This window comes from Nannobrachium achirus (genome assembly GCF_963921795.1).
Source record: "Nannobrachium achirus genome assembly, chromosome: 2".
NCBI classification, from domain to species: Eukaryota; Metazoa; Chordata; class Actinopteri; order Myctophiformes; family Myctophidae; genus Nannobrachium; species Nannobrachium achirus.
Window position 1 is genome coordinate 29,579,448 of NC_137811.1, and position 12,860 is coordinate 29,592,307.

Genomic DNA, 12,860 nt, shown 5'->3' on the forward strand with positions numbered 1-12,860 from the left:
ACTTAAGTAAACATTTTTAGTATCTGTATTTACTTGAGTATTTGCACTCCACCATCCACTATATTTCTATAAGGGGAAAACGTACATTATGAATTACCCCTGGTACCCATATAGGAGATCCATGTACTGTATATGGAGATATGCTGTGAGAGCCCAAACATGCTTACTCAGTTATTTGTTATGTGAAAGTCCTATGATGTCTATGACAACTGACATCATACCCTTTTATGCCCATACTGTACATGGAGATCCCTGTCTGTAGAACCAACCGTTAGTGTGGTACGGTATGTGGCCTCCATAGGCATTCCCATATGAAGTCCTGTTAGATATGGGCTTAATATTGATGACATCAGGGTACTCCATATGGGCATAAAAGGGATTCTGTTAGTGTGACATCACAGTGAAGCCAGAGCGTGATGTCAGAGCGGCAAACCCATTCTGTTAGTACTTAATGGTTCCCCCTGACATCACAGTGACGTCCGAGCATGATGTCAGAGCGACAAACCCCTAGAACCACAGTGTCAGGCGTGACAGACAGACAGAGATACATACGGACAAGCTGTGACCGTTCACATACTAAACTTGCGACCTACGGTTACGATCACATATTTTTAAAGCAAGAACTCCAGTACTATAAGTACAAATCTGACAAAGTAACGTGCACTTGTAGTTGAGTAATATTTAAAATGACTATCTACACTTTGACTCAAGTATGGGGGTTGAGAGACTTTGTCCGACCACTACCCTTTGGATCTAAAATAGGCACAAAAACCCTACACTGTCAAATCATCATCAGGATCCTTCCTCTCTCCCCAGTGGTTGCCTGTGGCGACCGCATCCAGGTGATGCTGGAGGCTGACCAGCCCTCTCTGAGGGTGAAGCTCTCGCACACGGCCGTCCTGCAGTGCTGCTACACGGTCACCGGGGGTGATGTGGACTACAGTTGGATCAGGAGGATCCACACAGCCAACGGTACCATGGCTCCACAGAGAGTAGCTCCGTCAGACCACCGGGTGACCATGGAGCAGAGGCAGATGTCAGCTTCTGGGGGCCAGTGTCGTTCCCTCACCCTCACGGAGGTGCAGTTCAATGACAGCGGGCTGTACCAGTGTTTTCTCAACCACAGTGCCCTGCAGGACTATGTGTTCACCCATGGCACCTTCCTGCAGGTCTACAGTGAGTCTGTGTGTGTGATACTTTTACATGCAATCTATGATGATAGAGGCAGGAAGGGTGTACCCAGTGTGGAGTGATGCATATAAGAAAGAATATATACACAAACGACAAACTATTATATGGTATGCTTTGAAATTATCTACAATAAAACCTAGACTAGTATGCCAAAAGTGGCATATTTCACAGCCACATTGCGTCATGATCCACCGGTATTTCAGATGGGATGGCTAATGTTGCTATGTAAACCTCACAAACATTTCCTTGGGAAAGTGCTCATATTGTCTCATACTTTCTTAATAAGTGAACTCACATTTGTTTTATATATAGCGCCGCCTTTTTTCTAACTCTTAGTGAAATTTTACTTAGAAAATACAGTAGAAAATACAGTTATTTGGAGGTTTAATTCACCAGCATACAGCTGGTTACATTTTTCTTATCTTAAACACTCATTTAATTATTTTGAGAAAATAAATTGATTTATACAGTGACAGTGACTTTGCATTTTGAAGAATTCAATTCAAAACAAGGTAGCCTGTAACAATTAAATATTTACAGACTACACTTGGAAATGTCTTTAATATTCACCAGTAAGATGCCTAAGGGCGAAAAGAGACCTCGTCCATCTGTCTCGGCCATCTATGGATCTTGTTAGTGTGGTTCTCCTAACAGGGCATCATCTGGGATACGATCCCTTTTATGCCCATTTATGGAGATCCCTGCTCTGAATATCTGACTGAATCCCTTTTATATGGAGATCCCTAACAAAATCCCTTTTATGCCCATATATGGAGATCCCTGCTCTGAGTATGTGACATCACTGTGATGTCACCTGTTTATGCCTATATATGGAGATCCCTGCTCTGAGTATCTGACATCAATGCGATGTCACCTGTGATGTGACAGTGACCCATCACCACAGTATCAGGCGTTACACGTATACATATATACACATACATACAGATGTGCCGGTCCTGACAGTAAACTGCGACCTACGGTCGCAATTAGCATTGAAGGTTATGATAAAATGCTATTCCAGTTTTCAAGTTCAATTCAAGATTTATGGTTTAAATGGAGCGCCTAAAACAAATGTCGGGTGCACTGAAAGAGAAAAACTGAGTGCTTCAGTGCACTTTCACTGATTAAGTCCTTCTACCGTGAAGGAGCCATAGTTTCATCTCAATATAAATGGCTCATTGTACTCCTTTGAAATCTTTCTGCCTCACAAAAGCAATATATTTTTTTGTGTGAGTGTCAACAGTCATGTAGGGGTTTGGATTTCATAGCAGTATAACAATTATTCTGCCATAAAGATCTTGCTTTCCATCTTCCTGCCCCAGGGCCAATGGAGAAGACTCTGAACATCAGTGAAAATGCCAAGAATACGATTCTGATCTTCGAAGGAATCTTGCTTTTACTGTGTGTGCTTCTACCTGGGACCAAACTGCTCTACAAGGTCAGAGGGCAAACTTACAACCCCAAAGCCTGATATACGTTTTGTAGCCAAATCCACAAGGCTACAGTATATACCGTAGAACCATAACTGGTAGTGGCATGGGAGGTATAGTTGCCACTTGGGAACCGGAAGGTTACCAGTTCAATCCCAGGCTCCCCCAGAGTTGGTGTCAACGTGACTTTGAGCATGACACTGAACCCCTAATTGCTCCCGATGAGCAGGTTGATGTATTGCATGGTTTCCGGGCGGCCTCCATCATCTTCTGTTTATGAATGGGTGAATGTAATGCACATTGGAAAATGGCTTTGGATAAAGGAGCTACCGTGTCATACAGTAAATTCACCATTTTCCATTTATAACTTGATATTACTTGAGATAGTTTATTGAAGTAATATTGAAGCAATACAGAATACACTAAATGGACCAATAGTACAGTGCAGGCTGGAAACTGATCAATGTGTTGGTCTGGGATTTGAGTAAAAAAGACACCACCAGAGGCGTAGCACGGTAGAGGTCTCCTCTCCTCTACAGTCTCCTGCGGTGCTCCTGAACTGTAATTTCTCCTGAATGTCTCTTGGATTGGGGGATTTATGTGGCTTTGTGTTGCAACACGTGTCCGAGTTAAACTGTGCATGTGCGACGTGATGGTTGGCAAAATTCACCAGAACACAGTGAAATACTGTACTCTATTAAAAGGTTTCAGAGTGAGGACCTCCAGACCCCCGCTTGGGGAGTTCCACTGCCCCTAAATAGCCTGTGTCTGTAGAAAATTGTGTTCATTCTGCCGGAAAAAGTCAGAAACTATCCCTAGTTCAAATATGATTATTCTAAGGCCTGAAAAGGTAGAGAACCACTGCATTAGGCCACAGACCTTAAATCTGAGAGTGTATAATAGGGCAATTACACAGTACAGACCTGTAACAGTCCATTTGGTTCCTAATCCTATAACTATAAATCATTTAGCCGGAAATCCCCTGATTTGAAAACCACTGCTATAGATGGATATTTGCATAAGATAAGGCTAATATTTGAAAATAGTGGGAGGAGTTTGGGTGTGGCATCAAGTGTTGTCCTCCCTCCTGAACTAAGGTTATTTTCAGAATGCAACATGTAATAAAAACAATGTGTAGCATGAAATAAGCAGAGTGTCTAGGGAACTACCTTTGACAGATTTATTATTGAAATACAAATGGTGAATGGTGCATTTATATAGCGCCTTTATCCAGGGCGCTTTACAGAGATTGTGCATTACATTCACCCATTCACACAGACATTAATAAACCGATGGCAGAGGAAACCATGCAAGGCACCAACCTGCTCATCGGGAGCTATTAGGGTTTCAGTGTCTTGCTCAAGGACACAACAACAGCAACTCTGGGGGAGCCCAGGATCGAACTGGGAACCTTCCTGTTGCCAAGCGGCCACTCTACCGCTGAGCCACTGCCGCCCCTGTATAGTTGATTTCCAGAATTGCTTAACGATTGCAACACACAGGATTCATTCACAAGAATGTCATCATACCTGAACTCTGTGTCACTGTATTTACCACATCTCTCCCCGTGGGAAGCAGGTTTCATTTCACAACATCACCAACTTCCTCTTGTCTCTCTTTTTCAGGCAAAGAAAGTGAATGAACTGAACAGGAAGAAGAAGATAAGAGAGGAGGAGAACATATATGAGGTCAGCTGCATATTAAATCAACTATTCCCTCATAGCAAAATCCGGAGTGTTAATTCAACTATGAGATTGCAAAAGAATTGACACACAGGTCCATAACTCTGAGAGTGATGCATGCAGTTGACCCACTGGTCAATTTTTACACTCTCAGACTTTAAATGAACACTCCAGATTTTGCCGTGCTGACTCATTGTCATTATTTCTCTGGCCAAAACACAGGTCATACACAGGGATGTTTTATTGCAATGTCTACGACGCAAGGACAGCACAATGACTCAGGGGAAAGTGCTCAGCAATTATATCACCAGTGGTGGAAAAAATACTGTTTTCTTTTTTTTTTAAACTTCATAAGTATTATTAATACTGCGATGTAGAAATGCACTGTTACAAGTAAAGGTCCATTAATATAAAATTACTTGGGTAAAAGTACAGAAGTATTGGCATCAAAATATAGCAAAAGTAAAAGTCATGTAAAGAATGTCTTATTTCACAAGTTATCATATTATGTCTAAAAGTTATAAGATAATCTTTTGGAAATAGCCGATCTACAAGCTCACAACGTGTTGCATTGAGCTTGTAGATCCTCTATTTTCAAATAGCCATCTATCTATAAATGCGAGAAGTCTCTGCGTGTCTGTCTGTCTGTCTGTCTGTAATCCGCGTATCTCGAGAACCGTTCGTCCCACCGGCTTCAGATTCGGCCCGCGTGTTCCCCGCCGTTTTCCCGAACCGGCGCGAAACGTTCGGAATCTCCTTATGCGGGGCTGATTGTTGACATCAGGCTGTTCCGGAGGAAATCGGCGCAAGCGCTGACTCATTGTGACATCACATCATAAAATACGCGATTTTCTGGAACCAGCACGAAAGGTTCGGATTCTGATGTCTGACATCAGGGTTTTCCGGAACCGGCACTGTGTCTGCATAGATCTCCATTTATGGGCATAAAATGGATGCAGACAGACAGATCCGGATATCTCCATATATGAGCATAAATGGACACAGGCAAACAGATGGTCAAAGATATCCATATGTGGGCATAAAATGGACGCAAAAAGACAGATACAGATATCTCCATATATGGGCATAAATGGACACAGGCAAACAGATGGTCAAAACGGGTCCTATGACAACAGGTATAATGGGGTTTGCATTAAAGGGGGAACCAGCTCTGTGTCTGCAACACAGTCGGAGGCACAGACAGATACAGAGATCTCCATAATGGGCATAAAGGGACACAGACAAACAGATACAGAGATCTCCATATATGGGCATGAAATGGATGCAGACAGACAGATACAGATATCTCCATATATGAGCATAAATGGACACAGGCAAACAGATGGTCAATACAGGTCCTACAGAGATCTCCATATATGGGCATAAAATGGACGCAGACAGACAGATAACTCCATATATGGACATAAAATGGACGTAGACAGATAGATATCCCCATATACTGTATGGGCATAAATGGACACAAGCAAACAGATGGTCAAAACAGATCCTATGACAACAGGTATAATGGGGTTTGCATTAAAGGGCGGGGCATTCATCCCCTATTTACATTGTTCCCGAGTTGGCCAGGGCGCCGACTTCGGGCGGCCGAGCTTCTAGTAGTTTAAATAGGGCTTAAGTGGTTAATGTATGTTTTGTAATAATAATCCACATTTACAAAGTAACGTATAGGTTCCGAACGGAACCATGTTTATTTAATACCGGAGGACAAGGTCCCCCTATGGGATAACCAGCGCCATCTGGCGCTGCAACAGAGTAAAACTCATAAGCTCCCGTACGAGAAATATCATTTGTCGGTAGGGCTGTCAATCACAAACGAGGGCGCCGCCCCCGAGTGTATAAAAGCCCTGCGGGCTATCATAACTTCCTCTAAAGCCGCACCTCTGCGCCCGCAACTAGCGAACCGAGGGGCTTTATTCGGGGGACCTTGTCCTCCGGTATTAAATAAACATGGTTCCGTTCGGAACCTATACGTTTATTGTCATACCTCCAGACAAGGTCCCCCTATGGGACTCATATACTCCCCGAGAAGTCATGAACCGACAAGACCGACAAGGGCCGCCGTGTTGTCCGTCCTGACCAGGACATGGCAACCCCGGAGAAATGGTTCGAAATGCTTGAGCGCCAAGTAGATCGCCATTAATTCCAGATAGTTGATGTGGTACTCCAACATGGCCTGGGTCCAAAGACCCCTGGCTGAGCGCCCCTCGTGGGTGGCGCCCCACCCCGAGCGGCTGGCGTCTGTGGTGATCACCTTGCGTGACACCACTTCGCCCATGGAGACCCCACTTGTCAACAACGCCTGGTCCCTCCATGGGACCAGAGCGTCCATGCAGACCTGGCTGACTGTCACCTTCCTGTACCCTTGCAGGGAAGGAATCCTGAGCGCCAGTGACCACCGCTGGAAAGGTCTCATATGAAACCTGCCCAGACGCAGAAGTTGCACTGCTGAAGCCATCAGCCCAGTCAACTTCATGCACTCCTTGTACCTGACCACCTGGTTCAGTCGGAAGGAGCCGAGACAAGCCAGAAACCTGTCCACCCTCTCCGGGGAGAGGCGAGCGGACATGGTGGCCGAGTCCAGAGATATTCCTATAAAGGAAATCTGCTGGGAGGGTAACAACATACTTTTGCCAAAGTTGACGTTGAAACCCAAGGCCTTCAGGTGTGACAACACCAGATTGGTATGGCGCGCCGCTTCTGAGCAGGAGGCGGCGGAAATCATCCAATCGTCTATGTAGTTCGCCAGCCTGACCCCCTGATGCCTCAGTGGAGCAATGGCTGCCTCGGTCACTTTCACGAAAACCCGAGGGCTCAGAGAAAGACCGAAAGGGAGGACCGTGTACTCGTACAGGCGCCCCTCGAAGGCGAACCGCAGGAACTTCCTGTGTGGGGGATAAATGAGGATGTGCTGATAAGCGTCCTTCAGGTCCACTGAACAGTGGAAATCCCCCTGTCTCACTGATTTCATCAGTGACTCTGACGTCAACATCCTGAATTTGAACTTTTTCAAGTGCTTGTTCAGAGCACGTAAGTCCATAATCGGACGCAGCCCCCCTCCTTTTTTCTGAACCAGAAAATAACGGCTCCAGAAGCCTAAACGGCTCTGGTCGCGTGATAACTCCACTATAGCGCCCTTGCGCAATAGTGAGCTTATCTCCTCCCTCAAGGCATCGGCCTTCAAGCCGCGGGCTCGAGTATAAATAACCTTGCTGGATAGGGAGGGTTTTTTCGCGAACTGTAGTCTGTAACCCCGCGTCACCGTCCGAAACACCCAGTGATTCGGATTGCAACGTTTCCATTGCTCTGCACACTGTGCTAACGTGTTGCTGAGCAACGGAGAAGCCTTGGGGTTGTACCGCCTGAGCGGAACTACTGGGCCGGGAGGGAAAGGTTCCATATCCGGGCACGTATCCGTATCCGCTAGACGCCGGGCCGGAAGGCGCGGAGTCACCGGCGGAAAGAGCGTTTCCGTTTCCGGTACGCTTATTTCCGTATCCGGTGGGGGACGAACACGTGACCTCCAAGAAGCCTCGCTTGTTAATAATACATGCGACACACAACGTGTGTCGCATGTAAACGGCTCTGGTCGCGTGATAACTCCACTATAGCGCCCTTGCGCAATAGTGAGCTTATCTCCTCCCTCAAGGCATCGGCCTTCAAGCCGCGGGCTCGAGTATAAATAACCTTGCTGGATAGGGAGGGTTTTTTCGCGAACTGTAGTCTGTAACCCCGCGTCACCGTCCGAAACACCCAGTGATTCGGATTGCAACGTTTCCATTGCTCTGCACACTGTGCTAACGTGTTGCTGAGCAACGGAGAAGCCTTGGGGTTGTACCGCCTGAGCGGAACTACTGGGCCGGGAGGGAAAGGTTCCATATCCGGGCACGTATCCGTATCCGCTAGACGCCGGGCCGGAAGGCGCGGAGTCACCGGCGGAAAGAGCGTTTCCGTTTCCGGTACGCTTATTTCCGTATCCGGTGGGGGACGAACACGTGACCTCCAAGAAGCCTCGCTTGTTAATAATACATGCGACACACAACGTGGAGCCCGGGGGACAGGGTTCATCGCATAAGTAACATAATCCCCGGCTCGGGGAATTGTATTTACGTTTATAACCTGTGCTAAGGCCTTTATATGCTTCCTTGCGGGAAGACGAGGCCGACCCTGGGTGATATGTGTTGGCTTCTTCCCTGACGCTAAGACCAAACTCCTGTCCTGAACTAGAGTCGGCATAACAGTGCCGCTCGGTGGAGACAGAGGGGTATTGCACACTAGAGAGACTATACCACTGTGAATAGGAATTAGCTTGTCTGGGAACATTTTGCAAAGAGAAATATTCTGCTTGTAACCTGTCTGCATGACTGGAGGAAGCGATATTTTCTGAGTGGAAAGAAATTCCAGCCTGGACTTCTCTACACTGGTTAAATTCATGCAAAATGGGGTCGTCTGTAGTAAAGCAGGTGGGTTTGAAATAAACAGGCATTGTTTCATCAACACACTTTTTATTACAGGCACTGGAGGAGAGCACAGAGGAGGAATAAACATTAATTTCTTGGCATGAGAAAAATTGTTTGTAATGTCCAAACGTCTGCGCTTGCAAGGGGGGGTCCCCTGAAATTTCAGGGGGACCCCGCCAGAGTCCAGTGTCACTTTCGCGGCGGCTTCCCACGGGCTTTGTGGGAGCTGGCCGGTATCCCGTGCCTGGGAGGGTGGCGGGATTGAGAGCGGGCCTGAGCCCCCGCTGCAGTGCGAGGGGGTCCCGCGGAGGAAGAAGAGGGGGTCCTAGGGGGATTGTTCTGTTTCCCCTGCTTGGAGGAAGAGCGCCCCCTGTCAGCCTGACCAGGGGCCTTGCTCCGTCCCTGTCTCTTTTCCTTTCTGGGTACCTGGGGGTCCGTCGTGGCTCCCAGGAGCTCCAGAGTGATCTTCTTATCCGCCACCTCCTGGCGGAGAAGCTCCAGTCCACCGCCCATGAGGGAGGTAGGGTGGCCGGGGAGGTCTTGCAGGACCTTCTCGGTCTCCTCTCCGGAACTGCCAGGACACTGTACCTTGTTTAGCCACCTGGCACGTTCCGCCTGGATGCAATAATCCATGCCATGTCCAAGCCACTCGATCGCGTGGACATTCAGGTCCATCAGCATGCGCAGCGACTTGTCCATTTCCTCCACCAACACGTCAAGCACCTCCCGCATCTCGCTGAGGAGGCGCCTGGTGGAGGAAAGCAGCAGCTGGGTGGCGTTCATCGTCCTGGCTGCCAGCGCGGACGATCTGTAAGAGTTCCTCACCCTTGAAGACTGCTTGTCATCAAAGGCTATGGCAAACCCAGGAGGCTTCTTACCCACGGCCAGATTGAGGGGAGGCCGGCCTCCAGGACCGGTCCGCTCATGGTTGGGCTTGAGGCTCCCTACCAGGGACTGGGCCATCAGCTTGTCCATGGGAGGGCACAAGGGGATTCCCGCCTTCTCTGAGTCGCGGTAATCGACCAGGAAGGGGAGCTTGGGGGGGTCCTTGTGTGTAGTCCAGGTTGAATGCAGGGCCTCTACAAAGCCTGGGACTAGTGGTAGCTTTTCCATCCGACGCGGGGGAGAGGACTCCAAATCCTGGCCCAGGAGAGGAATCCTAGCCCGTGGTCCGAGTGGCGCATCTCCGAGTGGCAGCTCCAGGCCACAACGGATGGTGGCGCGTTCCAGCACCGAGAGCTCGTCCATAGGGATGGAGTCTGGGTCTTGCGCCGCTGCCCCTCTCGCCCCAGCCGGCATGGAAGGGGGGAGAGAGGCAGAAGGGGCTTGGGAGGACGCGGCGGAGATGGAAGCCTCGGCATGAGGAACCACCCTGGCCGCGCCTCCGCCCTGTCCGGAGGGGAAAGAGGACTCGTCCTCCTCCGAGTACTCACCCTCCGTGTCCAACTCCTCCATGTCGTAGTCCTCTAGCTCCGGTTCGTCTCCGTCGCTAGCATGCCAGGAGACGGGGCTAGGTGGCCGCATAGCCCGTAGCTGGGGGACGGAGAAGGAGAGAGGAATGTCACCGACGACTAGAGGGTGGAATTCCTTGGGGGGGACGGTCCAAGTTGTAGCTGGCGGAGAAACAACGTGGGCGGTCTTGCATGTTCTCTTCTTGGGCACGGCACCAGTCGAGCCCGTCGGAGAAACAGCAGTGGAAACAGGGGCCGCAGACCCGCTAGCAACGGGGCTACCGAAGCTAGCAGAGGGCGAGGCCGCTGGAGGCCTAACCACGTGGCGAGAAGCAGCGCTGTGGCGTACAGCGCTGTCCGGCACACGAGGAGAGGTGTCTGGGAGGGTTCCGGCGGAGACCGTGGTGTGAAGGCCGTAGCCTGCGGCAGCGATCTCGCATCGTGCCTCGAGGGCTGGAACATCGTACTGGAGGCATTCAGCACAGTTCACCCCCGTGGCCGGGGCCGGAGGGGACAGAGAGGCCAAGGCGTGTCCTACCCCCATGCAGACAATGCAGAACGGATGTGTATCTTCATTGGCGATGAGGCCTTTGCAGCTGGGAAGGCCGCACTTCTTCGGTACCCTAGCTAGCAGGCTGCTAACTGTAGGTCGACGAGCTGCCATCGTGAGCTAACCGAAGCTAAGCGAAGCTAAGCTAAGGCAGGGAGACACGTGGCAGAACGTACAGAGAAGAAGCAAAGACTCAAAGCGAAAGTGAAGAAAAAGACCGAACTGTTAGGAAGAATAGAATTAGAAACGTACAGGAGAATAATCTCTAAAGGCCAGTGGCCGACTTTCCTAGTCAACGCTTAGGCTAAACTTTAAAGAAAATTATACTTATATGGCTGAGTTCGCGACACTAGTTGCAGGTAAGCAGAGGTGCGGAAGAGGAAGTTATGATAGCCCGCAGGGCTTTTATACACTCGGGGGCGGCGCCCTCGTTTGTGATTGACAGCCCTACCGACAAATGATATTTCTCGTACGGGAGCTTATGAGTTTTACTCTGTTGCAGCGCCAGATGGCGCTGGTTATCCCATAGGGGGACCTTGTCTGGAGGTATGACAATAAACTAAAGTTTTCAAATAACCATAGTGGATTACAAGTACAAGTTGTACAACATTTGTCTCTCTGAGATGTAGTGGAATAGGAATAGAAGTAAAAGTATATAGAAAATTGGAAATACTCGGGTAAATGTAGCCTACTTAATTACTTTATACCACACTGAATCTCACACTGTATACAAATATGTGTATGAACACCTTATCTTGTTCTGTGGAATGCTGATCAATTCAGTTGTTTCACCCTTGCCATTGCCTTATTGAATTCCTAATGTCGATCTTCGTTCAGCTATATTTCTCGGACCAGGAATTGCATTTTTGAACAGGAATAGGACTGTCTATAACAGGGGTCTTCAATGTTTTCAGGCCAAGGACCCCTTAGCTGAGAGAGAGATGAAGCAGAGACCCCCACAACCTTTTCATAGATTCCATATAGTTTCATCGTTCATATAGTTTCAGCACAATCATCAGTGTATTTTGGATTCATGTAAATTTGTGTTTTCAGATATCTAACCACTTGAACGGTCAATAATTATAAAACTTGACCTTTCACTCTGTACTTAGTCTGTTCTTTTTCCCCACTACACCAAACTCTTTGCTGAAAATAGCTGAGCTTGTAGATCTGCGATTTTTGGCATAAGTTCTCCGAATATTGATGCTATATTTCAAGAGGTTAATATAAAAAAAAATATATATAATCGCACAAAGATTTGGAGGACCAGCTGTAGTAACTCTGAGGACCCCCTAGTGGTCCCGGACCCCCTGTTGAAGACCCCTGGTCTATAACTCTATGTATTTACCATCCCAGGGGCTGAACCTGGAGGACTGCTGTGAAGCATATGACCAGATCCAACGCTCCGAGGTACAAGGTCCCTACGAGGACGTAAGCAACGTCATCCAGGAGGAAGAAGAGATCCAACTGGAAGACCCTTGAAGGAGAAAGTGATGTTGTTGAGTGATTTGATACAGATACAGCTAGCTTAAGTCTGAATTACGATTTTATCGAGCTCCGACTTTTATTTTCATAGATAGGAAAGTAAAAATCAGACTTGATTAAAAAAAAGTAATCTGATAGGCTAGTACGACAGTTGTGTTCAACTTTTAACCTTTTAAAACAATAATTTGTTTCTCACTCTCCTTTCGGTGCCATTAAATCTGTCCAGTGATTTTTGTTTAGCCGTCACTTACATTTGCCAGAACACTTTATTAATAAATAAAACATAAGGAAAACCTACCATGAATATTTTGTATTTGTATATGTAAATGAATGCAGTGTGGTATTTCACTTACAGCCAGGGCTGCCAATATTGGACTGTCAGAATCCAGGAGATTGTTGGGTGGTTTGGGGGGCTGTGGAACTCCTCAAGCGGGGTCTGGGGGTCCTCCCCCCGAAACCGAGGGATAGATGTATTTTCCTGTGTTCTGTTGAATTCTTGTGTTAGATACTTTTATCAGGCTTGCTTTACTAGAATAGGAAAATGATGGGTACAATTTCAGCCATTAAAACGCAAAAAGTAAGCATACAGAAAT

At 47.8% G+C, this 12,860-nt stretch overlaps 1 protein-coding gene across 1 annotated transcript in view; it reads left to right on the forward strand.

Moving 5' to 3' along the window:
- The window catches only part of cd79a (CD79a molecule, immunoglobulin-associated alpha), a gene marked incomplete at both ends in the record, with an annotated part of 12,550 nt that extends 286 nt beyond the window's left edge, over positions 1-12,264 (forward strand). The window contains 4 exons of the mRNA XM_080740998.1: positions 817-1,176; positions 2,514-2,629; positions 4,247-4,309; positions 12,139-12,264. Of these exons, the coding sequence (XP_080597124.1) occupies positions 817-1,176; positions 2,514-2,629; positions 4,247-4,309; positions 12,139-12,264 (665 nt within the window). The remainder of the gene's footprint in view (positions 1-816; positions 1,177-2,513; positions 2,630-4,246; positions 4,310-12,138) is intronic.
- Between the last annotated feature and the right edge of the window lie 596 nt (positions 12,265-12,860).